The 27,814-nt window shown below is 41.3% G+C and overlaps 1 protein-coding gene across 8 annotated transcripts in view; it reads right to left on the bottom strand.

Moving 5' to 3' along the window:
- Positions 1 to 944: 944 nt before the first annotated feature.
- Positions 945 to 27,814, bottom strand: part of bnc2 (basonuclin 2) — a 543,948-nt gene continuing 517,078 nt past the window's right edge. For 5 of the 8 annotated variants that reach the window (XM_033018265.1, XM_033018261.1, XM_033018264.1 and 2 more), the window contains 2 exons: positions 13,316 to 13,342; positions 945 to 4,777 (listed from right to left, as the gene is read on the bottom strand). In XM_033018265.1, the coding sequence (XP_032874156.1) occupies positions 4,120 to 4,777; positions 13,316 to 13,342 (685 nt within the window). In that variant the 3' untranslated portion in view covers positions 945 to 4,119. The remainder of the gene's footprint in view (positions 4,778 to 13,315; positions 13,343 to 27,814) is intronic. The other 3 variants (XM_033018267.1, XM_033018268.1, XM_033018262.1) reach the window with 3 other exon arrangements.

Below are 27,814 nucleotides of genomic sequence, written 5' to 3'. Positions count from 1 at the left end.
CATGTAATATAAGTTTCAACCTACAACACTCATTAATTGTAACACTGTGTGCCATACTACAAATTCCAAAAAAATAATGTTTCTTTTTGGCTCCATCATCAAGGAAGAAACGCTCTGAAACCATTCTCTCTACCTATTGGAATGTAAGGCTACTGAGAGAGAGCAGCACAGACATAGCTCTGCCAGTTATCCAAACATGACCAAAACTCATCACATTGTGTTAAACGCACTGCTGGAAAATGACCCTGAACCTCTGCAACATCCAAAGGTCTCCTTCTGTAATAGAGTGCAAAACTTTCAATCTGCAAGTTTCTCAGTACCTGGTACCTTCAGAGCCTGAAGGATCCAGAATTTTGATTTCAGACAAATATTTATTTCCGGTTTTTAAGCGTTTGTTATCCTGGCAATAGTTGAAACAGGGATTGTTTTCTCCACATTACGATCTTCAGAACCTGTGCAAAGTCAGCAGTAATATTTAAATCAGTAACATTGTAATATATAAGCCTTCTTAGTGCGGTTCTTCACTACAAAGTGGGCTGGTCTCATTGGGGGTTGTCTGATACGGTTGAAAGGACCTCCTATAATAGGAACACCTTCGATTTTAAAAAGTGACTAATAAAGGAGAGAGTATAAAATGACACATATCACCGTGTAGCATTGAAAGTGCATGACTGGATTCATGTACTAGTAACATAGACACACTATTTGATTTCTCTGAGAGTGCGGAAGCATGCTAGTCATCTATGTTGCTACTTCTAGCAAATAAACGAGCTGTGTTTCATTTTTGTTTTTTTAAAAGGACGAAAAACACAAAGAAAAAAAGAGAAAAGGAAAGAGCTCGTAAAGCAAAAATAAACAACCCAGCGAACAAAGTTTTCCTTTCACACTCTCCACACCTTCAGTGAGAGGAGCCCTCCTTCCCCCCGCCCACCCCACCCGCCCCACCAGCAAGATTTTACACAAAGGCAGAACATAAAAAGCTAACAACGATCAATAATATGTAATACTGATGAGCCAAAGGCCTTATTCAAAGTTCATTGAACAAGATAAATTAGCCGGTAGTGTGGAAGCCCTTTCAAATCCATGTTCTCTGACCATCATTGGAGATATATCTGCTCTAGTTCTGTCTTCTTTTAAGTTGATTTATGTTTCAATTAATTCAATTTGAAATGTATTTAAACATGTGCTCTGCCTTAAAGGTGAAATTATCCATGGAAACTAAATATCAGAGAGTCAAGTTATAAGCAAGGAGGGTCATTGTGTTAAAGGTTTACATTCTATACAAATTAGAATTGGGATGTAAATCACCAAGAAAGATGACTGCAGTGGGCAATGTCAATTAATTAAAGGCAACTGATGATGGACACAATGTTTCGGGTTGGGACCCTTCTTCAGACTGATTGGAGTAGGGGATGGAAACCTAGAAAGAGAGATGGGGATGGGGCAAAGCCTGGCAAGTGAGAGTGACATTAAAAAAAATCCTAATCTTGTTGGACTAATGACCGAGAAATGAGTCTAAAAGATAGTTCTCTGATCTAATTTTCTATCTCCAGCCTATGGAAAGTGCAGCTGAGCGCTGGTATCTGCTCTACCCTGATGTTATGTATTCACATAGATAGAACCACACTGAACTTTGATGTTTTATTTGTCTTCTGTTTCATTTTAAACTTGCTTGACTCATGGCCTCCTGTCTGACTCCCTTGTTCTACCCTCAGAGACATCCCAAATTCCACTGCCCATCACTCAGATGCATACTGACATGTGCTGGTTCCCAGTTAAACAATGCCAACATTTCAAAATGTCCTTTCTTATTTCCTATTTCTCATCCATATCTCTAATCGCACACAGATGTATAATCCTGGAAAATGTATGCGGTCCTCTAACTCTACTTGCTTGCTCAATGTGGAACTTAAATGCTGCATCACTGGTATCTGTGCCCAGTCACTGGAATTTCCTCCTTTAATCTTTCTACATCTTCACCCCTCTCTTCCTGGAGGTCAAATTTTAAAACATTCTCTTTTAGTCCAAGCCTTGATTCACCTTCCCTGACATGCATTTTCTGGCTTACTGTACAACCTTTGATTGATAATGCTACTGTGCAACACTTTGTGATTGTTCCATATATTACAGATGAGAGTCATTATTAGGGAGAATTTGAGTAATTATTCAGAATATCCCATGTTTGCAGTTAAAATGTTCAATGGTCAATTTTGGATTGTTTTCTTGAAAGTCTCATTTCTTTTTGAAACAGAATGGATAGGCTGTAGTTTAAGAGGATTTTTTTTGACATGAGAACAGCCATAATCCAGAGCTCTAACAGCCAACTTACCTTGTCGTTGGCAATTATTAGAATTTTGGGCACAGATACATTTTGTCATTAGGTTTTCGGCTTTGCTCCATTTTAGATAAAATCTTTACATATGGCATTGATCAGTCAAATTGAGCAAATCCTCATAAATTGATGAACAGGCAGCTCGTACTGATCGGCACGAGTTAATGACTCTTTATGTATCATGTGCATGCTATAAATTGAACAACGATTTTGTGGTGTATCAAAAGAATGCAATGGACCTCACATCCTCACACAAATCTGTCCTAGCCTTCCATACTGACATGGAAGTGTGAAAGTACCACGTCATTCCGATTGCCAGTCTCAGCTTTTCCTTCAGTAGAGAAAAAGACCATCAACATTCTGTCTAGAAGAGGTGGAAAGCACAGGCTTGAACAGAAAGGTGTATTTATTCTTAAACAGCCATGTAAGCAATTGGCCGCAGGGGGATTCTCTGCCTCTCAGGCATTTATTCATCAGAACATTGGAAAATAGTTTTATCTGAAAACTGGATGCAAATTATTCTTAATTTTGTCCTTTGGACTGTGCAAACATGTCAATGTAGCATTGTAAAATATCACAATATACTTCACAGGTGGCTGTGAAGACAAAGATTTGAGACACATCTGGTGAGTCGATGTCAGGGTGGTGGGTTTTGAACAACTTCTTACAGAAGGAATGAGAGGGAAAACGACTTGTGGAGAAATGTTCTGAGCTTGGAGCCCCAGACAATTAGGGAATGTGTGGGGTGGGTGGTATTGGGCGTGGGGTGAAGAATTGGACAAGGGCAAAGAATTCAATATATTCCAGGCTGCAAGAGATTATGGGAAGAATGTTCCCACATCCTGCGGAGGACCTGTTGTGGAATACACTTGCATTTTATGGAATAAAATCACAGTGTAGCTGGAGAAACTGAACAAAAAATTATTAAGTGCAGAGAATGATGATATCAGTTTTTGCATTTTATAACGAGAGGCAAAGCATTTTTTTGGATGAGTTTATCGTTTTGGAACAATGGAAGAGGAGAAAGCCATTTGGCACTTTGAGTCTATTTCCCTACTCAGTTAGATCATAACCGATCTGTATCTTAACTCCATGCATCCACCGTGGTTATTAATCTCAGTTTTAAAATATGTGTTCAGCCCCAGGCTCAGCAGCCTTCTGGGGTTGAAAGTTTGCAATGTCCATTCCCTGCTTTTTCAGGAAGAGTTTCCTGATATCAGCCTCGAATGGTCTGGCTCAAATTTCAAGGTTGCGCCCTGTTACAAAAGAAAATCACAAGGCATCAAATGCCAGAAATCTGTACGGATACAAGATACATTGATCCCAAATCAGACAGTTAAAAGAGGATATTAATTTTGTTTCTAAATTCCATATTTATGACTTTAGAAGACTATTTCACAAATTAGAAATGTGACAGAAAGAGGGCCTTGGCTTATCAGGATGACAGTAGAATCAATTGACATCATTGGCCTTTCAAGGGCAAAGTTTGTACAAAAGAAGCTGCCATGCTCAATCAAAGTTTCTGTCAAAAGCTGACAAGTAGCTAAGTTCACAAAGACAACAAGAAGGTACTTTTTTTTCTGCAGGCAACAGTCACAGATAGTGGATACTGTCTCTTTGGAGATGAATGAACATGATGCATTTCAACTTGACCTAGGGTTTCATCTACTGAGCTCCAAACAATTGCTCCCTGAGTCTGAACCCCAGATCAGAGGGCAAATCAGCGAAGAAAGCACCTGATGTTAAAAAGGCTCAGCAGATCAGGTCACCTGGTGTAGAACGGTGCATCAGTCAATGGAGGCATAGGGAATGTTCTTGTGTAGATTAGGGTTCTGGCTGTGTCTGTTCCGGCTCCGCAGGGAAGAGAACATCATGTTGCAACCAGGAACCTTGCACTTGTGCATTTCACGGAGATGGACTGTCTTGTAATGAACCCTCAGTGTCCCCTTGTTGCTGTACATTTTGTGGCAGATAATACACATGATTCCCCCATTGCTGGTTGATGCTGCTTGCAATATGGAGGCCTCTAAGGCTTCATGACTGGAACCAGCAGCCTGGGACTGAACCTCTGCTCTGTGGGCAGATTCACCACTATCGCTGGCCCCATCCATCTCATCCAGCAGGATCCCTTCATCACTTCCCACCTCTGATTCCCGTGACGAGTGGATACTGCTGCTGGATTGGATGCTAGAAGTGGTGCTGAGGTCGAGCACCATGTAATCATCTGGTGTGACCCTTGTGTAGCCATTGATGTGGGAATCTTCTGTCCCTGCTGGTGAACTGGCTTCATCCCTCATATCCAGCCCAATTCCATGGTGCCCACCATAGATCTTGGCCAAAAATTCCTCACGGAGGTCCTTGGCTAGCGGTGGTGCTGGATCCATCCCCATTTCATCCAGTTCCTTGGTTAGTAGCTTACGATGAAGATTAATGTTGGCACTGTGTCTGCAAACAGCAAGAAGGGGCTGTGGTCAGTACATTATATGCTCAAAGTAATCCTGCAGATCTAACTGCCCAGAATATAAATAACAAACATTTCAATTAACAGAGGCACCAAATAGTCCCTGATAAACTCCATCCTGATTTTTCACCAAGTGCTTAATAATGTGAGCAAGAATAAACTTGAAGCAAAATTAGGAAAAGGGCTATCAAAATTAGAAAGAAAGCTTGATAGTGACAGTTATCAAGTGTTGCTACAAAGTCATTCACCACTAGGGTTGCCAACTTTCTCACTCCCAAATAATGGACAAAAGGTCAAAATAAGGGACAAATTCCCGACGACAATTCGTTGACAGACGCTGGGTGAATGATGAGTTGGCCCGGGTGTTGGACTGCACACAAAGCCCAGACGGTGGGCCATCTGAGGAGTTTTGGCCTGGGCCACGTGACGTCGCGCGCAAAGTCCAGCACCCCATCCAACTCATGAACCGATGATCGGCCATGAGAAGGAGGGGGGGTGGTGGTGTCAGCGGTAAGCGAAGGTCTGAAGGTCGGACAGCTGGCCAGGCTGCCGACCGACGGGGCCACGGGCGAGGCGCTGCTGCTGCACTCCATGGGGTGCACTACGTCGGGACGGGTGCGGTGGGGCTGGACCCGACAGTCCCCTCAACCCGAGTAGTAGCAGTCAATTAAGGGACAAGGGGCAGTCCCGTATGGGACAAACCAATTTAGCCCAATATATGGGATATCCCGGCTAATAAGGGACAGTTGGCAACCCTATTCACCACTTTGATGTTCTCTCCCACAAATCCTGCAAGCGAATACCTGGTCTTATCCAGCACTTGATGACTGCAGGGGAGGTATTTGTCTACATAGGAAAGGAGGCAGAATTGATTGTTAGGCAGAGCCCAAAGCAGCCTGTTATAACAAGTTAGTGTATATTTCATTCAGAATTGTGGTCAACTTTTGGAAATTGTGATCTTTTCATCTTTGAGAGGAATACTGCTCAGATTTTGTGGTTAATTTAAGAACTAGGAGCAGAAGTAGGCCACCCTGCCCTTCAAACTTCCTCTGCCATTCATCTCGATCATGGCTGATCTTCTCCATAACACTATTTTTCTGCCTTATTTTAAAATCCCTTGATGCTTTTAATATCTAGAAATATTTTCATCGCAATAGACAAGACAATAGACAATAGGCGCAGGAGTCGGCCATTCGGCCCTTCGAGCCAGCACCGCCATTCAATGTGATCATGGATGATCATCCACAATCAGTATCCTGTTCCTGCCTTCTCCCCATATCCCCTGACTCTCTTTAAGAGCCCTATCTTTAAGAGCCCTATCAAGGTCTCTCTTGAAAGTAACCAGAGAACCGGCCTCCACCGCCCTCCGAGGCAGAGAATTCCACAGATTCACAACTCTCTGTGTGAAAAAGTGTTTCCTCATCTCCGTTCTAAATGCCTTGCCCCTTATTCTTAAACTGTGGCCCCTGGTTCTGGAGTCCCCCAACATCGGGAACATGTTTCCTGCCTCTAGCGTGTCCAAACCCTTAATAATCTTATATGTTTCAATACGATACCCTCTCATCCTTCTAAATTCCAGAGAATACAAGCTCACCCGCTCCATTCTCTCAGCATATGACAGTCCCACCATCTCAGTTCTGAATAAACAATATAACCGACAAGATGGAGAATTGCAAAGGTTTTCCTCTATCTGGGTGAAGAAACTTCTCCTCGTCTCAGTCCTTAACAGCCAATTCCTTATCCTCAAACAATTTCCCCCGTCCTAGATTCTTTACTAGGGCAAATATCCTCTCTGTCCCCTAATGTGTTAAGTGCTTCTAAGAACTTTGTAAATTTTCTTTTTCCTCTAATCGCTAAAGATTACTGTCCCAATCTGATCAATCTCTCCTCGATTCTTCACCTCTGCAAACAGTTTATGGATCTTCACTGCACTCCTTCCATGATATCTACTTCTTTCCTAGGTAAGAAAACCAAAAGTGTGCAAAATACTCCAACTGCCATCAAATCAAGGCCCTATACGATTGCAATTAGACTTCCTTACTGCTATCGGGGAATTATCTCAATAGTCAGACAATTTGTCCTCCGAATTACCTGCTGCACCCACATGTTGGTTCAAACACACCCAGGTCCCCTTGAACATCAACACTATCCAAACACTGGGTCAAAGCAGAAATCGCTTCATAATGAGATTTATAAATGAACCTCAATGTCTGAGAAAAACATTAAACAAATAACTGCCCTATTCTGGTAACTGACTGAAAACATGACACCCGCAGTCACTCATCACGTTGGTTGAGCAGGGAAAAGTAGGGGTCCATGCTTTGGTTAATGTGAGGTGGAATTCGGTTAGATAATGAATCATAGAGCAGACCACAGTCTCTTACTACTGAAGTCATCCCACTGCTAGGCTTGATGATACATAGCATTTTAATTCATTTGTAATATGTTGCACAAGTGGTGCTGAATAAATAAAATCAGATCACCGCTGATGCTCCAAGCTGTTTGCAAAGTAAACAATTGTGTGGCTCCACGTGGAAACTTTAAAGATCTTGGATAAACTTTATCCTCTGCTTGTGAAATTATCTAATTGTATTCTACTCGTGTAGATTTAGTTTTGTCTAGCTTGTTTTATTGTGGGAGCGAGAAGGGGAAGTATTGAAAATTAAATTATCTAAATAGTTTATTTAACCAGCCTGGGTGTGAGACAGTTCCTATCTTCAATCCCTCTGAGATTCAGAAGATTGGCACTTGATTAGATTTTAATAACAACACTCAGTGTATAGGCTGTTCAGAAAGGTGATCCAGAGAAGAGCTCAGAACGTATATACAAGAAAGTAAAGACACACTCAATATTTCAGACAATGATGTTAATATATATTTAATGAACAGCTTCCTATCAGTCAAATAATTAATGTATTTGCACTTGCTACTTCACCTACTCAGTGAGATTTTTATTTACGCAACATAATGAATGTTACATATCAGCTGACCTGCTGAAGAACAAGGATGAAGTGAATTTTGGTGCTGGGTTTATGGAATGAGCCGCCTGAGAGGGTAGTTGAGGCAGATACTATAATAACATTTAAAAGACATTTGGACAGGGGCATGGACAGGAAAGGTTCAGAGGGATATTGGCCAAATGCGGGCAGGTGGGACTAGTGTCAGTGGGGCAGCTTGGTTGGCATGGAAAAGTTGGTCCAAAGGGGCTGTTTCCATGCTGTTTGACTCTTCGACTCTAAATGATTTTGAATGTTGAATTGTGCAAAAGATGATACAAAATAAATATCTTGGTATAGTTAGTCTGTTTATAGTGGCCTGAGTGGATTAGCCTTGCATCAACTGTGATAATTTTCCATGTTTGTTTAGTTAATGGTTCTCACTGTGAAGGTGGCCAATTCTGCCCTGGGGAAAGGCTCTAAGCTGACAATACAAATCGGCTCGGTCCGACAAAACACAGCAAATAACTGGCAAACTGTGCTTCCTTCCTAAGATGTTACAATAGTGCAGATGTCAATCTGAATCCACACAACATAGATCTTGTGGAACTCCTGCATGATTTTTTTAAATACAGCATTGACAGAATGCTTAGGAAAGACCTTTGCAAGTCTAATTATAAATTAGATTATTCATAGTCATCGTCCACAAATTCTGGAGACTCAGACATGTGTTGAAAGGGACTATTACTAGCAGGACTGTGGTCGTGCATGTTCCTAATCTACTGCCAGCAGTCTAATTCATTTATATTGACATTTACTCAATTTGATGCTCTTTAATATTGTAACAAATCTCTCTACTGATGATGTAATGTAATAACTACCATAATCCCCAACTGCATTAGTGCTATGTTCAGGAGCTGGTTTGGGACATTAAAAGCACCAGTTCCAATTTACTAATGGAAGAAGTATACCTGCTCTCCCAGAAAACTATTCAGCCATGGGTTGAACACATATTCAGAAAAAAAGCAAACGATATCTCCAAAAATAATGGCAGCAGCTCCATTAATGGTCCTTTCAGATGCAGTACCATAATTGACTGGTCACAATTCCAAAACAAAATGGTACAGGAAATAGAGGGGCCTGATGCCCAACATTCCCTGTCACACATTGGACCAGAATCCCCAACCACCAATGTGAACTGTAAAAACAATTATTTTGCTTTCAGAGTTGTGAGAACACCTGTGGGTTGTCCAGGCGTTTCCCAGACTGATATGCTGTCACTGAAATTGAGACACAAGGACCTGCAGTTGCTGGAATCTAAGCAAAACATAAAGTGTTAGAGTAACTCAGTGAGTCAGGCAGCATCTGTGGAGAGATTGGACAGGTGAAGTTTTGGGCCAGAAACATCGCCTATCCATTTCCTCCACAGATGCTGCCTGACCCACTAAATTCCTTCACCATATGTTTTGCTCATATAGTCACTGAAGGTTAGGTTGGTGCGATCTTGGCTCAGTAACACTGCCTGATTGATCTATCTTCCAAGGAACTTCCAGTCAGCAGAGCTCCTTCAGCCCATGTTTTTCCCAACATGTTTACCATCCATTAGCACACTGAATTCTGGCCCCAAAATAGCAAGGGAAAGGTAATACATTTTCTCTAAGGCCTGATCCTGAATGGAGAATAATTGATAAAACAACTGTTAAAATGTGGTCTCCATCAATTCCTAACACACTGATGAGGCTTTCTTGATCTCTCACTGAAATGATGGAAAACTAATGATGAAACACTAACACCCAACAATGGGACACCACCAATAAAAGACAGGACACTGGTGATGGAACATAAACATTCAACGATTGGGCCTCAACAGCCCCTAATGGAGCATTAACGATGGAATGCTGAGACCCACCAAATTGAGTATCTCATCCCATCATCACAAATGTATCTAAGTGGGATTGATGTGGTTGATGCTATGCACTTCGCTATAGCTTTTGATCATGTGCCACATGGGAAACTGTTCCTAAAGGTCCAAAGCAATGGGATTCAGGGCAAGTTGACAAATTGGATCTAAAACTGGCTTGCTGATAGGAGGCAGAGAGTGATGGTGAAGGGTTGTTGTTGTAATTGGAAGTCTGTGACCAGTGATGTGCCACAGGAATCGGTGCTGGGACCCTTACTGTGGATGTGGCTATGGGAAGTATGATCAGTAAGTTCACTGATGGAATGAAGACCAGTGACGTTGTGGAGAGGGAGGAGGGTAATCTTCCACTACAGAATCATAACTGTCCAGTTAGCAAAATGGGCATAGAAAAGGTAGATGGAATTTAAACTTGAAAAAATACGAGATGGGAGGTATACAATTTCCAGGAATATAAAAAACACAGTGCTGGAGTAACTCAGTGGGTCAGGCAGCATTTCTGGAGAATATGGATGGGTGACGTTTCGTGTCAGGACTCTTCTGCATTTGTGATGGAGGGGGGAGAAAGATGAAAGAGAGGCAAAGCAGCACAAAGCCTGGTGAGTGATAGGTAAATACAGAAATACAATGAGTGGTTTTCTTTGATAGGCAGGTGGTGAACAAAGGCCAGAGATGAAAAGACAAAAGGTGTAAGATAAAGTTTGAAGTGGGAATTGTGAAGCCAGAAGAAGGAATATTGATGGAGGAGGGTGGGATAAATGGATACGCATCCAGCCAAAGGATAGGGAAGAAAAGGGGCAAAGGGAGGGGGAGGGGGTGGGGGTGAGATCCAGTAGGCCTTGGTGGACCGAACACAAATATTTGGCAAACACTTCCCATACTGACCTCACATAGGGTAGATAGTGAGAAACATCCCATTAGCAGAGACGTCCATAATCAGAGGTTTATGTTAAGGGACAGGAGATTAAAAGGCAATTTGAGGAAGAAATATATTTATCCAGTCGATGACTATAACTTGTGACATACCCTCAGGAAGTGCTGGAGGCAGAAACTTTCAGGACATATGAAAGTATCTGGATGAGAACTCGATGTGCCCCTTTTCAAGATGTGAATATTGGAAGTATGAGGCCACAAGCTGAGTGCTGGGAAATAGGATTAGTAAAGGTAGATACTTGATGGCCAGCACAGGCATGGTAGGACAATCAGGTTGTTTCCGTACTGCATGGCTAACTCTCAATGGTGGCACAAATAGACATAATGAGACACTAATATTCAATGGTAGAACATTAAGATTGGACACTAACACCCGATAATTTAATACCCAATATGGAGGCGCCAACATCAAAGGATGGAACACTAATCAGGAAACATTAACACTCCTCAACGAAATGACAATTTTGAATTCCCATGGCAATAATTATGAATGAAAATATTGAAATCTCACTGTTCTGCAGGTCTCAACTTTAAAGGCAGCAACCTGAAAAATATGTCCTACGTGTGAGGGGGACTAGAATGGGTATAAACTAGAATGAACATAAACTAGGACTGTGTACTAGCCTGACACTCACACACAATGACCGGTCAATTTAACGTACCAGTGGTGAATGCTAAATTGGGTAAGTTTGATAAAGGGGGTAGAACGTTTACAATGTATCCAATAGCTTCTTCATAAATGCACGAGGTTCCCCAATAAGTAGCATAAAGCATAAGTGATTAAGCAGCTTTTGAAGCTGTTTAGTGGACAGATCCATTTTTAGTTCAAGTCCCACTCAACAGTGACCTGAGCATGAAAGTCAGTGTAAATAGCATGGTGTACTGTTGTAATGCTAGCATTGAGGAAGCACTACATCATCAAAGAGTACTGAGGGAGTGCTACACTAGAGAGAGATGTTGGAGGGGCAGGATTGAAGGTATATCATGCTGTCTGTCATTGGTGGTATACAGTGGAGGTCATAAGAGTCATAGGCCATAGAAGCTAACCAAAGAAACTCAGCAGGACAGGTAGCGTCTTGGGAAGGCACTACATTCCCTCACCAGATGCTACCTGACCTGTTGAGTTCCTCCATCACTTTATGTTTGTCTTAGTATTCCAGCATTTGCAGTTTCTTGTGTGAACATCCTAGGACATAAAACATAGAGCAGTACAGTACAAGAACAGGTCCAGGTGCTAAATATGATGCCAAGACCATCTGTCTGCACATAATGTATATCCCTTCATTCCCTACATATACATACGCCTATCTATAAGTCTCTTAAATGCCACTATCATATCTGCCTCAACCCCCTCGTGTTTGATTTTTCCGTCCTGGGAAAAGTGTTTTGTCAGGCCTTTCTATGCCTCTCATAATTTTACATAGAGTCAGAGTCATACAGCATGCAAAAAGCCCATCGGCTCAACTTGTTCATGCAGACCAAGCTGCCCCATCTACACTAGACCCACCACCATCAGGTCTCCTTGCAACCTCCTTGAGAAAATGATCCAGGGCTGTCCAACATGTCCCTATAACTGATACCCCTAATTCAGTCATCGTTCTAGTAAACCTGCTCTGCACTCTTTCCAAAACCTCTACATCCTTCCTGTAATGGGGAACCAGAACTACATATAATACTCCAATATCCTAGTGAATCTTTTCTGCAGCACAATCACCTTCCTCCTATGGTATGGTGACCAGACCAATTCTGCCCTAACTAAGATTTTATAAAACTGTAACATGACATCCCAATATTTATATTCTATGCCATTGCCAATGAAGGCAAGCATCCCATGTGCTTTCTTCACCACTTTATTCACCTGTGCTGCCTTTTTAAGGGGCTTGTGACTTCAATGTGAAAGTCCCTCTATTTTAATAATCAACATTGCTTGATGTGCTGAAGGGGCAGTACTGACAGAGCACAGTAATGTCAGCGCGTGTATCATTCAGAAGAGTTGATAATCAACACTATCCTCTTTCAGAAAACTATTTCTAAGAAGAGCAGGAGATTTCTACACTGCCTTTTTCACATTGCTGTGTTTCCTTACAAGGATTGTAGCGATCAGTTCTTGCTGCAACATGGCTGGGCATCAATTCCCAGCACACTCGCTATAGTGGTTGCTTTGCAAATGTGGAATTGATTTGAAATGGACACGTTGATAACCGGATGGGTGTGAGGAGGGGGAACTGGTGATGTGGGCATTGAAAGAGAGATAAGCTCGAATTCAGGTTATGCATCAGCTTAAGCAGCTTCTCTGGAAAGATGATGATCATATCAGCACAGGAATCAGAACTGGCATTAAAAGGCTCTGAAAATACGGGAAGCCTCAATAAGATATTGTTAATAATAGACTTCCCTTAAAGCCAGTGGCTTAAGTATCAACACCCCAAGCACAAAGTCCAATTGTAACTGGGATTTCTTTTTTTTTTTTAATTTGAAACTGTAATCTTCTCTTTGGATTAACATTCTTAACCTGCTAATTATTTTAATATCAATTAGTTAGAAAGTACTTATGAACCAGTTAAATCTGATTAAGAATTTATGTTCAGCAATGAAGTAAAAAGCATTATTTTATGCACCATTTTAATAAGCTAGTATTAATTGCACACTGGTGAGCACATGCAAGTATTTCAGAAACTAGTTTGCAATTTTACAATAAACTACAGAAGCTTGTAAGATTAGTAAATGGTTTATACCTGTGCGGTATTCTGTGTATGAGATGCCTGAGAAATGGGTTGTATAAAAGAAAGAAAGAAAAATTAGTTATGCTTTCAGTCACATAACAAACCAGGAAACGAGTGCTTTCATAGTCAGTAATGATACATCTGATGATAAGACATTGTCAACATGTCAATACATTTCGAAACAAAACGGGGTCCCATTCTCATATCCACAAGAGAAGATGGTCTATGCCTACCCCATGTGGATTCCAGGGAGTTGACCTGTGAAATCTGGTGGTGTTTCGTGAGGTTATTCTTCAGTTAATTCATTCCCTTTGTTTTAGCGCACTTAACGAGGACCTCATCTGCACATCTCATTTTCTGCTTGGGATAATCCCAAAGTAAGAAGCTCAACATTGATCAACTCCTTTTTCTCAGAAGATAGCACAGTATTTCCAAGAAGATTACAGGAGAATAAAAATCGACATAAATCAATGGTCAAAGATTAAATCATAGAGTAATTCCACAAGGATACTGTCCCTCCAGCCCACCGAGCCCGCAACAACCACCCTGCATCCACTAATCATAAATATTATTGTTCTGCCCATGTTCCAATCAACTCTCCCTATTTCTACCTCTCACCTACACGCTATGACAATTTAAGGTAGCCAATTAGCCTATCAACCAAGTCATCAAACGCTGCCAGACTCACATACAAAATGGGTGAAGTGGGGAGGCAAATGGTCATGCAATTTCAACTGAGGATTGGTAAACTCAAACTTCAAAAAGGGTGAGCAGAATCTGGAATTTAAAAAACCCCCACAGTATCCTGATGTTTGTACATACGTAATAGAGAAGTAATTTACCAGTTTAATCTCATCTCTCTGTTCCTGTCTCCAGTTCCTGTTCCAGCCTAATGCAACCAGGGACTGTTCCTCACTAATTTGTATACAGCTGTTCATATCCTTTACATATTTACCTGATTGCAAAATCAATCTATCCAAAGAGGCCTCTAACACTAACACTCTTCTAAATATCTACAGTAGCATAATGTTGCATTTATTTATGAAGATGGATGTGGATTGTCCAATCTTTGCATGGCACCACGACCATCTGTGTTCGAATTGAGTGCAGATGTGAGACATCAAAGTTTCAGCTCTGCAGTTACATATCTTCAAGATACTCTGTTTAGAAACCAGAGTAATATCATTTACAACTATATCCTCACCCTTTTCACTGCATTTGCACTAACAAGAAAATAGCACTTCCGTAGTTCGGGAGGATTTTACCTGCAAAGTCCACACTAAAAGAGTGCCCAGGGTTAATGCCAGATCAGACTCACTTGTAAATTTCACTATAACATACAACAAACATCTGCCACACGTACAGCTTCCTTTCGTACGGCTTATCTAATTTGACAGTGCTTCTCAAGATGCTTCACAGAAGCATTACCTAAATAAACACTGAGCCATACATGGACATGTGAGAAGTGGTGACCAAAGTTTTAGCAGCTTTTAAGATGAATTTTAAAGAAGGAAAGAGAGTTACGGAGGTAGAAAGTTATAGCGAGGAATGCCAGGGTTTAGAGCCTAGACGGGGCCACAATGATGAAGCAACTAAATGACCAAGAGACAGGAGGAGTATGAATTATTTGCCAGATGATGGTCCACAGAAAATAAAATAAGAAGGGTCTCCACCCGAAACATCACCCATTCCTTCTCTCCAGAGATGCTGCCTGTCCCACTGAGTTACTCCAGCATTTTGTGTCTATCTTCAGACAAAATAGTGAGATGGGTCCATTGAAAGACTAGAAAACATGAATGCCAATTCTAAAATGTCACACAGGTTTAGTGTAGAGTGGTCTTCCAATGTTAAATGGACCCGTGTGTAATCTGTGAATGAATGACATTAATCTAAAATGGAAAAAGTGAAACATTTACAGTTCCTTTTACGTTTGACAATTTTCAAGAATCTAAAATTATCAATTGTTTATTTATAAAATGCACATGGTAGCACATAATTAAATTGCTAGATTAAAAATAAAAATGTGAACTGATAATCTATAGATAATTAAATCAATTCCGGATTTTAAAAAGATGATGTAGATAGCGAAAAAAGCACAATTGATTGGCTCATGTCCTTCAGGTAATTACATTTATTGTTACTACCCTAGATTATATGTGGCTCCAGACTCATAGCCATATGGCTGACTTTACTCCTCTGTGTAAAGTTCAGGTTAAACTTTCAGTTTACGGATTGGGTCATAAATATTGGCCTTTCCAGGGACGTCCACATCTGCAAAATAAACATTTCAAACAAGATCTTCAGGATTACATTTTTGGGTTGGATTGTACTGACTTGACAAGATGAGTTTGGCAGAGAAACTTCACTTTCTTACTTTTCTGTTTACAGTGTTTGAGAAGATTACAGTCAGATTGGTGATGACTCATGCATAGTGTAAGCATAAATGATAACTGGGTGTTCCAGGTAAAATCATTCTACCGTTGAGGTTCCGTCTACTGGTCATATAAAAGAATCTCAAAATAATTCTTCTGGGATAAGTTCAATGCAGAGGTTCAATCAAATTGTAAATTTGTTTTGAAAAGATAGTCTTTCACAACCAGGTCCTCAATATTCGTGCCTCACCAATAACAAGAGTTTCATAAGTGCATGGGAAATCATGTCCCATATATTTTGAAGAGGCCACCAAAAGGATGAGGAGTGCGTGTGGGTGTTATCTATATGGACTTTAGCAAGGCCTTTGACAAAGTCCTGCACTGTAGGTTAATATGGAAGGTTAAAGTGCATGGAATCCAAGGTGAACCAGTCAATTAGATTCAAAATTGGCTTTAAGGAAGGAGTTAAATGATAGTTTAGTTTAGTTTAGAGATACAGCGCGGAAACAGGCCCTTCAGCCCACCGAGTCCGCACTGACCAGCGATCCCCGCATATTAACACTACCCTATCCTAGGGACAATTTACATTTATACCGAGCCAATTACCCTACAAACCTGTACGCCTTTGGAGTGTGGGAGGAAACCAATGATCTCAGAGAAAACCCATGTAGTCACGGGGAGAATGTACAAACTCCCTACAGGCAGCACCCGTAGTCGGGATCAAACCCACGTCTCTGGTGCTGAAAACGCTGTAAGGCAGCAACTCTACCACTGTACCACCGTACCGACCTTCACGAGGTGGATTGTTTTGCTGATTGGTGGTCCATGACCGTTGGAGTGTCTTAGCGGTTGATGCTGGATCCACTGTTATTTGTTCATTAACGATTTGGATGAGCATGTACTTAACATTGTCCGTAAATTTGGAGATGACACCAAAATTAATGGTATAGTGGTCAGTGAGGAGGGATAACCAAATTTATACCAGGGTCAAGATCAGTTGGGAAGGTAGGCCAAGGATTACAAATGGAATTTAACTCTGACAAGTGTGAATAGTTGCAGTTTGGTATGTCAAACTAGGTCAGGACTCAGGACATTGTTGAGCCCTGAAGTGTGTTGCAGGGCAGTGAGTGTGGAAGTGCATGTTTTCTTAAAAGTGGTGAGTCAGGTGATCAGTGTGAAGAAGGAAGTGTTTTCTCCACCCTCATTGTGAAGGATATTGGGCACAAAGATTGGCACAACATGATGTAGCTGCACAAGTTGTTGGTGAGATCACACTTGCTTTATGCTGTTCTGTTCACACAACTTATAGGATATTTTTAAGTTGGAAAGGGGGCAGAGAAATTTCACCAGAATGCTACTTGGGTTTGCGGCCTTGAATTAAGGGCAAGAGGTTGGAGAGTCTGGGACTTTTTTCTGTGGAGCGTAGGAGGCTAAGCGGTGACCTTATTGACACTTAGAAGGTTTCAGGAATGAGGCGCTGGAGGAAGCTATAGCAGTGATACAATTACAACTTTGAAAAGACATTTGAAATGATACAGGTTAGGAAATGTTTGGAGGAGAACTAAACTGAAGGGATCTTCATTTGGAGATGAGGGCTACTTGCCAGAGAAACAGGCCTTGAGGCAGAGGGAACGTGAAAGAGCTCAACATCATGAGGATGGTCAGACGGCTATGGGCCAAATGCAGGAAAATATAATTACCCCATTATGCTAACTCGGTCAGGAAGGAATAGGTGGCCAAAGACCCTGTTTCCACGCAGTAATGCTCAATGCCTCTATGACTCTAATTGGATTCAAAATTGGCATATGGGAAGAAGTCAAAGGATAGTTGTGGAGGGTTGTTTTTCCAATTGGAGGCCTGTGACCATGGTATGGTACTAGTATGGTGCTGGGTCCACATATATACAGTGACCATTTAGATGACAAAGGAGTTACCATTATTTCACTTTCTAGGAAGTATAGAAACATAGAAATTAGGTGCAGGAGTAGGCCATTCGGCCCTTCGAGCCTGCACCGCCATTCAATATGATCATGGCTGATCATCCAACTCAGTATCCTGTACCTGCCTTCTCTCCATACCCTCTGATCCCCTTAGCCACAAGGGCCACATCTAACTCCCTCTTAAATATAGCCAATGAACTGGCCTCGACTACCCTCTGTGGCAGAGAGTTCCAGAGATTCACCACTCTCTGTGTGAAAAAAGTTCTTCTCATCTTGGTTTTAAAGGATTTCTCCCTTATCCTTAAGCTGTGACCCTTGTCCTGGACTTCCCCAACATCGGGAGCAATCTTCCTGCATCTAGCCTGTCCAACCCCTTAAGAATTTTGTAAGTTTCTATAAGATCCCCTCTCAATCTCCTAAATTCTAGAGAGTATAAACCAAGTCTATCCAGTCTTTCTTCATAAGACAGTCCTGACATCCCAGGAATCAGTCTGGTGAACCTTCTCTGCACTCCCTCTATGGCAATAATGTCCTTCCTCAGATTTGGAGACCAAAACTGTACGCAATACTCCAGGTGTGGTCTCACCAAGACCCTGTACAACTGCAGTAGAACCTCCCTGCTCCTATACTCAAATCCTTTTGCTATGAAAGGATTCATGTGCCTGTACTCCCAGATCCCTCTGCTCTACAACATTCCCCAGCGCCCTACCATTCACTGTGAAGTTTCTGCCCTGGTTTGACTTCAGAAGATGCAACATCTCACACTTATCTGCATTAAACTCCATTAACCTTTCCTTAGCCTACTTGCTCAGTTGATCAAGATACTGCTGTAATTTTTGACAACCATCTGCACGGTCTACAGCACAATTTATTTTAGTGTCATCTGCAACCTTACTAAACATGCTCTGTGCATTCTCATCCAAAATGTTGATATAAACCACAAAGTGAAATGGGACCAGCACTGATCCTTGAGGCACATCACAGGCCTCCAGTCTGAAAAACAACCTACCACCACCGTCTCCTTCCTCTCATGAAGCCAATTTTGTATCCATTTAGTTAGTTCTTCCTGGATCACATCCGATCTAACCTTCCAGAGCACCATACCATACAGAGCTTTATCAAAGGCCTTGCTGGTCCATATGGAATATGTCAACCTTATTTTTGCTGCTTAATGTATAAATTCAGATTGCATTTTTCATGCTGCAGCTTGTCTGTATTGTATTGTGCAATGATTTTTACAGGCACAACAATCTTGGAAACAACAATTTCTTCATAAGCTTACAAAACTCTTGGTCATACAATTCTAAGGAAACCATTTTGCAGAAAAGGAATTAATATCAGACAAGGATGTAAGGCAATGAATAATCATTTCATGGGTCCGTAATCTAAAGGATTCCTGGTACACGGAGATAAACCCACAACGGAATTTGTTCATGCAACAAAATTTGAATCAGAGATTATTTTAGCAAATAATACGAAGGAATGGTGGAAAAACACAGCAAGTCAGGAGGTATCTGGGGCGAGTAAAACGGAGTTGATGTTTCAGGTCAAGAATCCTTCAATGCTTCCAACATTTTCTGTTTTTGCTAAACTAAACTAAACTTGGAAATGCAAAGCAAAAACAGAAAATGTTGGAAGCATTGAGGGGTTCTTTTCTATGGACATTTAGTGAGGCCTGGACCAATCAGAATATGGAGGAAGGTACAGAACAATAAACAATGGAGGAAAAAGATACAAAGTGCTGGAGTAACTCAGCATGTCAGGCAGCAACTCTGGAGAATATGGCTAGGTGATGGTTCGGGTCAGGACCTTTCAATGCAATGGAGGAAAGTCTGTCTCAATGAGGGAAGGAGATGGTGCAACCAAAGAGGATGGAGGTGGGACATTCTAATGAGGGGAGGCGAAAATGGTCCAATGGACGACCAGAAAAAAATAAGCGCATTTATCCAAAGGGAGGAAAGAGTTGGGTATTCTAAGAGTTGGAGTTGCAGCAGAGCGGAAAGAGGAGGGCGTGGTGGTGGGGTGAGATGCGATTCCTGAAAATTCATGTAATTCCTGAAAAGGAACAGTCATTATCTAACACATGGGGATTGCTATTATTATGCAATTATACATTATTGAGTAATATATTCTGATTAACACATTCATTAAATATTATACTGTGCTTATATTCAATACATTGATGTAATGCATATTACAATATATTGCAATTTCAATCACATTAATATAGAAAAATACCATCACCGTAAATTATACAGATGAAATCACCCTAATTTCAAATATACAATAATGTATATTGTACAGACAATGTATATTCTTTGTTAGTATAGATTACCTTGACATTTGTAGTTTATGGGTTTTTTCAATGCAAAACTGCACTACTTTATTTTACTGTCAAGGTATTTATTTGTTCAATCATAAATAAAAATATTAGTTGATAAAAGATAAATTACTGCAAACTACTGTTGTATTCTTTCTCGTGGAGAGACAATATATGATAAGTATGAATTAAGGAAGAAAATAGCAGTCAATTAAAGCTGCTTTAATGTGGAAAGAATCACTTATACCGGTCACGCGCGCACCTCCTTCAACAGTCAAATTACTCACTTCAAGATAAGCTACTGTGAAACCCTTATGGGGTTTAACTAATTTACTGCACAGATACTGCATGTCTGTTATAATAACAGGTAGGATGTAATGGGGTCGACCATTTATCAGAATTAGAGTTCTTTTCTCAATTGGCAGTGAATTGCTCTGCCTACTCCATTCCTTCACCGTCAGCAACGCAGCCCCTCATGGCCTGTAATGTGGTGGCACATTAGACCGACATTCTCCCTTTGTCAAGAAAAAGGAATGGGAGAGGGGGATGGTGGGGGTGGAGGTGGGCAGTCTCTGAAGGAGCTCAGAGAATGCTACACAGAGGAAGTAATGTACTAATGGCCCCGGCTCTGGACTGTTAATCGTTTTCACACTTCTTTGCAGCTGACAAGCAGTACACTTGTTTACAGAGTTAATTATGTACACATATATACGTCCGACAAACCGCAAAAATATAAACCAAAAAAAAGGAAAGATAGGTGGCAAATTACGGGACCGTATATAAGGAATGTAACAATGTCAGTGAAAAAAAAGATGGTGCCTCTTAAAGGAAAATTATCAATCACATTATGTTTATGGTGATGTTATGGTTAGCATAAATAATCTGTGGTTATATGTCATAATTGATATAGTTTAGACTTGTTCCCAATCTTTCATAACGTATTTGATAGAATAGTTTTCCTAAGCAGACTTGTGTCTCCCATTCCCTGACCTGAGACTTTTACGTGAAATGAAGGTAGTGTTCACCCAGATTAAGAATAGAATTATGATTGGACACTTTTTTTAAATGGTAAATGGATTGACTGGATGCTCTTGATTTGTTGCTACTTTGGGAAGAATATGGTGCCATGCTGTCAGACCCACTGCAATTAGGCATGAATTAGTTGTTGGATATATTTGGAAGGAGGATTATTACACAAAGTCCAAAGGCATACAATAAGAAATTACCAATTCCGCATTACCACACTGGGATTTGATACAGACTGTGAGATCAAAGTGTGGGCTTGGGAGCAAGGTGAGTAGTGATCAGGTAAGCTTTTTTGCTTTGTTGAAAGGACTAGGAACCAGTAGGGATGTGGTATGCTGGTTCTGCAGGATGTGCAACATAGGGGCAATTCCAATGCCACTGGTGACTAAACCAATGTCATCAGTGGCATTGAAACTGCCCGTGATGTTGCTCATCCTGCAGAACCGGCATACCACTGTGTCCACGTGCGCCTCTTGTGAGACCACATGGTGCAGTTAGACTCACTATGGAGCATTCATAGTGGAAAATGTAGTATTTAGTATATTTCATGAGTTGGTCACACTGCAGTAGCAGAAAGAGAGGTGATGGGTGCCCACCAGGAAGAGCAGTGATGGAGGCAGGTAATGCAAGTCCCCTTTCAAATAGATATTCAATTTTGGATACTGTCGGGAGGAGGAGGCATCTCAGAAGAAAGCAGCAGGGGCAGCCAAGTTTCTGATATTATGCTTGTGCCTGATGCATGGCAGGAGAGGGAAAAGCCGAGGCCAGTGGTAGTGCTAAAGGATGTATCAGTGATGGGAACAGACTGGCGTTTCTATGGGCCAAGGGTGAAACTCCAGATGGGTACGTTGCCTCACTGGGACAGTGGCAGATTACAGAGCGTGGCACTGTTAATAGGCTTAATTTACTTTAATTTAGGGACCTCACAAGTAGGTCAGATGAGCTCAGAGCATGGATCAGCAAATGCAATTGCTCTGTTATTGCAATCACAGAAATATGGTCATGTGAAGGGTGGGACTGGCATTTAATATTCCCAATATACAAAGTTCAGACATGAAAGGGGGGGAATGCAAAAAAGAAGAGAGGATATTCTGAAGGAGCTGCCCACTGAGGCCATATGGAGAAAGCTTAGGTAAAGAGAAAGGCAATCACTGTCCAAATAGTCAGTTGGAATCAGAGGAATAGATGTGGAGTTGATGAAATTAAATACAATTGCTCATTTAAGGGATATTTAGATAGGCTGTTAAACAGGCAAAGCATAGAAAGATACAATCCTAATGCTAGAAAAAGGTGTTACTGTTGACAAGCAAAACGGCCAGCGTGAATGTGGTAGGATGACAATCGGGTTTATTGTCCAACTCTCTGTTTATGACTCTATGCTCTGAGTTATGTAAATCTATGTATCTTAAAAACCATAAAATGTTGTATAGAGTCCTTTCAAAGAAACACAACTGAAATTTCAATATCACTACAATCCACAAAGTTTCATAATCTGATGATATGAAAAAGAAACAGACTGTAGCAAGGGACTGAATATTCAACACAGCCTGCATTCTCTTCTATTTCCTTTGGGACACAGCACCTTATATTTCTCTCCCACAACAAGCTTGCAGGTTACAAAGCCAATTTACCATTTTGGTAGATCTTAACCTTCTGGTCTTCTGAGGGTTGATTGCTTTTGACCTTGATTCACACCTTAATAAGCTTTGCTGTCGTCAGACAGATAGCTTGGCACTGATATGTTACTGGAAGCGTGCATGCATTACCCCTCAAAACATGAGGGAATTGCAGGTGCAATTAACTATAAAGAACAGGCAATCAACAGCACTGTTAAGAACCATGTGGGCCTCTCTCTAAAGCCCACAACTGTCTTTAAACAGATTTATCTATTGTTTCATATCTCCCACATAAATATCAGTGACACCGAACAAAAATTCTCTTAAATTGTATAATGTATCATGTGAAAAATTATGTAAGCGAGATTGAGGAATTACCACTTCCATCTCTGTTCAGTGGAGTAAGTCATACAGTTTTGATATTTGTTGAATGTAATGTTCTCTAATTTGCTGTTTGAAAAATCCTTAATGCTGTAATTACCCATAGAACACATTAGACTAAGCGTAATCAATTGCTGCAACTGTATAAGGACATTAGTTAGACAGAAGTGTAACATTTTTTAATTGTGTTGTACTATACGTCTCTCTCTCTCTCTCTCTCTCTCTCTCTCTCTCTCTCTCTCTCCCCCTCTCCCCTCTCAGTTTGTAATTTCAACAAAGAGAACGTGTTGTTAACCCATTTGAGTTCTTCACATAATGAATGTTATAGAGTGATATAGTACAGAAACAGGCCATTCAGCCCGCCGTCTGTACTGACCATCAACCACTTATTTACACGTTTACGTTAATCCTACATTAATCCTGTTATGTATTCGCCGCACATTCCCATCAACTCCTACCAGATTTTCCCACACACCAACACACAACAGGCAATTTACAGTGGCCGATTAGCTTACCAATACAAATCATTTGGATGTGGGAGGAAATGAGAGCACTGGAAAGAAACTCAAGTGGTCACAAGCAGAATGTGAACACTCCACACAGAGAGTATTCAAATTCAGGTTGAGCTCAGGTCTCTAGAGCTGTGAGGGAGTGGCTCTATTAGCCGTGTAACAGTGTTGATCCCAAAAAACAGTTCACAATCTCTGTGGGAGCAAGTACAACATCTAAGCACTGAATGGCCAAAGAAGATGCTCCTGAATTCTTAATCAAATATCTCATTGATTGTCCTAGTTCTGTTCTTTCCCCAGATCACAACCATACTGTATGCGGTACCAGCACCCCAATGTATATGATACCAGATGAAAGATGCATGGGAATAATAGGATTGTAATAGTGGGTATTTTTTAATTTCACTAATAATCACGGGGACTGCCGTAGTGCTGAGAATAAATGGGGGTAAATTGAGGATGTAAGTTCAACTGGTATTACCTGGGACCTGGCACAGCCCATTACTCAATTGTTCTGAAAAGCACATTTCTGTCAGACACAGTGGTTATGGATGAGGCAGTGAGTTGCTTTGTGTGTATAAGTGGTTTGTATACCGCTGACCATTTCATTGAAAGCATTCTATTTGTTAGAATGGTTTACATTTTTTTAGCAGATGTAAAATAAAACTGATGCCAGCTCTATAATACCCACACAGATAGAACATTAACTGGCTTACATAATTGCTCATTATCCCAACTTGGAGAAGTTAGTTTTACAAACCAAACACTAAACAGCCATAAATTGTTAATTTGATCTGTAAAGCCCAGGGAAAGAGTTAACGTGAACATTCACTATCTCTCTGTGAGATATCAGCTTTAACACAATCCCACTCTATTGTTTCATAAGTCTAAGATTCCAGCCAATGGAAAACATTTCAATAAAATAATTTCACCATTTTAACAGGAAGAAACTCTTGGGATTGACAAAGTGCTCAGTTTATTCCAAGGAGAGGAGAAATCATCAGCTCAAATATAATTAACCTCGCATTCTCAAAGTAAACTGTTGTTGATGGGAGCGCGGCACTCTATTAGCTCAGCTCCTAACGACCACCTCAACAGACAGCATTGGTCAAAATTGGCTGCTGCCATATTTTGGGGAATTATGATTAATGACACTAATAATCTCAATGATTACTGATATGTGCACCTCTGGCAGTTTATCATATTGTAGCAACTGCCAACATCTACAATAAACATCCCATCATTTACCTCACTTTGATAGTCAATGTTCCCGCTCAGGTCATATAGCTATGTCTGCAAATCACTTGGCAATAATCCCTCATTAAACACTGTCCACAGCAACTGCGTCAAGAAATTGAAAATAACTTTAACCCTTAATGGATATGTCTTTTCATATTTCTCACATTTTAACCATTCTCTCATTGCCAGCTGTCAAAGCCATCCAATCAGTTCCATTCACCCAGTTGTTTCCCTGCAATCTATTGCTCACATGTCCATCACCTCCTTCCATTCATTCTCCAACCACCTACTCACACTAGGGGCAATTTATAGTCATCAATTAACCTTCCAGCTCGTCTTTGGGATGTGGAAGGAATCTGAAGCATCGAGGAAAAAACCCCACACAGTCAAACTCAGCTGGCGGGAGCTGTGAGGCAGCAGAGATATCAGGGTGGGCACCTTAGCAGGGGGCATTCAATCAGCGGCACTCACATTCTTAACATGTGATTGCTCCCAGACGATTGAAGGAGGATTATACATATTATGCCCTTGTTTCTTTCATATGTGTTCTTTTGATGCCTTCAGGAACAATGATCTGGGAGGAAACAGCCACTTGGACAGGCCTGGAGAGCTGAGAAGGAATTTTTAAAGGCAGAGCAATTAATATGGAAAACAGTATTCTGGGTTTACAAATGGAGGTTTTGCTAAAATTCTACAGCATATTCGGTCAGCCATGAGTATTGGGTCCAATTGTGGCCACATTCCAAAAGAGAATGGATGAGTTTTACTTAAAGAGTACCATTGATGAGGGACTTTGGAGGACTGGGGCACTGTATTGCTCCCATTTGTGTGGAGAAATACAAGAACAAATTTAATGAAGATGGGAACTATTAATAGGCACCACGAGGTATTTGATGAAGTGGCTCAATAAAAGGAAGAGTGGCAGCGTCAATAGAAGAATTGTTACAAGATGGGAAACTGAGCTGGTAATGTAAAATTATTTTTCAGGTCGGAGGGATCGTTTCCGCCATTGGCTTTTTGCAAATATAAATAAGACTTGGACTTGCATTTTCGAGTCACAGGTTGAAATTGGCAAACTAATTAATGGAGTGAACTTTGAGGAGGCAACTACAGTCATAGAGCTAGACACCATAGAAAAAGGCTCTTCAGTCCACCTTGTCCATGCTGACCAAGTTGGTGTACTCAGCCCATTGCCCTCTAAACCCTTCACAACCATATATCTGTAATAATGTCATTTAAAAGTCGTAAATATATCAGCTTTTTCTGGATAGCTCTGGCAGTTCTTTCCATTATGGGGTGCCCTCTGCATGAAAATGTTACCCGTGAAGTCCCTCTTAAATCTCTCCCCTCGATGCCCTCCAGTTTTAGAATCCTCTACCCTGAGAAAAAGAAACTGACCCTTCAAATGCGATGTAACCAGCCCCTCATGATCGCGTACACCTCAATAACGCCACCATTCTCCTCCTACTTTATAAAGGAAACTTTTGTACTCTACACTCTTCTCACCAAAGGCAAGTGTCCAACTGTCTTCTTCACTACACTGTCCACCTGACTCACCACTTTATGCGAACCATGCACCTGTACTCCCAGATCTCTCAGTTCTGCAACTCTCTTCAGGGGTCTACAATTTACGGCAAAAGTCCTGCCCTGGTTTGACATACCAAAGTGCAACACCTCACACTTGTCAGAGGTAAATTCCATTTGCCATCTTTTGGCCCAACTTACCAACTGATCCAGATTCTGTTGTAAACTTAGATACCCTTCCCCCAAGTCAACATTCAACCACTGACCCATAGCCCCCAACTGCGCAGGCGTGACTGACGGGTTCCCGTTGTGACGCCAGTGATCCCCGTTGTGCCGCGAGACACGGCAACCCTCCCCCAACTGCGCAGGCGCGGCCGGCAAGTGGAGTGCGACTGCGACGTTTTTAAAGTTCAAAATGGCAATAGCCTGTAAAATATAAGATCAATGTGAATGCATCTCACTCTCCCTCTTCAGTCCCTTATTCCCCTCCCCCATTATTCTCCCTCTCCCCACCCTCCACCAACCCTCCTCTGCTTTCTCCCCGCACCTCCTCCCTCCCCTCCTCTCTCTTTCCCCTCCCCTCCTCCATTACCTTGCCATCCCTCTTCCTACCCCATCCTCCTCCATTCCCCCCCATCCCCAGCACTCCCTCCCCTCTTCACCTGATGTATTTTTTCCTCCTCTCCTCCGCTCCCCACTCCCTTCCTCCCTCTACTTTCCTCTACCCTCAGTCGCTCCCTCCCTCCATAACCCCTCTACCCTCCCTACCCCCTCCTCTCACTCTATTCCCCTGCTCCCCCACTCCTCAACTCCCCCCATCCCACCCCCATGATGAAAATCGCAATGTTTTTAAAAAAAATGAAATTCTCAATGAAAATCGCGCTTTTTCTTTAAAATAACCTAAACACAATGTTAGCTGTTAATGAAAATGGAAGAACTTGATTAAAACCAAGTTTTTTTTAGAATAAAATCAATGTCAATGAAAATCGTGATTTTTTAATGTAAATGAGATTCGGGATCCCATTGTGACGTCATTGCGACGTCGAACGCGGCTAACGGGCAGGGCAAGTGGAAAAGTGTTTTTTGTAAAGTTTAAAATGTCAATAACTTGTAAAATATAACATCAATCTGAAGGGAACTTGCTATGGCACATCACAGCACAATGGTGAGTAAGGTGGGCCAACAATTGTAGCACTATCATGCACCGTTTTGGCGGAATTTGGAGAACACGCACGCACACAAACAAACAAACAAGATTAGTGTTTTAGTAATATATAGATCGATGAGAGGAATAAGTAGGATGAATGCACATAACCTTTTAGCCAGATTAGGGGATTCAACAACTAAAGTGCATAGGTTTAAGGTGAGAGGGGAAAGATTTAATAGGAATTGGAGGACAATTTTTTCACACTGATGTTGGTGGGTATATAGAATGAACTGCCAGGAGAAGTAGTTGAGGCAGGTGCAGTAATAACATTTAAAAGACATTTGGACAAGTGCATGGATAGGGAAGCCCTCGAGGGACATGAGCCAAACATAGGCAAAAGGGATGCGCTTAGATGGGGCTTCTTGTTGGCATGGATG

Source organism: Amblyraja radiata, chromosome 3 (genome assembly GCF_010909765.2).
Source record: "Amblyraja radiata isolate CabotCenter1 chromosome 3, sAmbRad1.1.pri, whole genome shotgun sequence".
In the NCBI taxonomy this organism is placed as follows: Eukaryota; Metazoa; Chordata; class Chondrichthyes; order Rajiformes; family Rajidae; genus Amblyraja; species Amblyraja radiata.
This window is presented reverse-complemented; position numbering and strand designations above follow the sequence as displayed.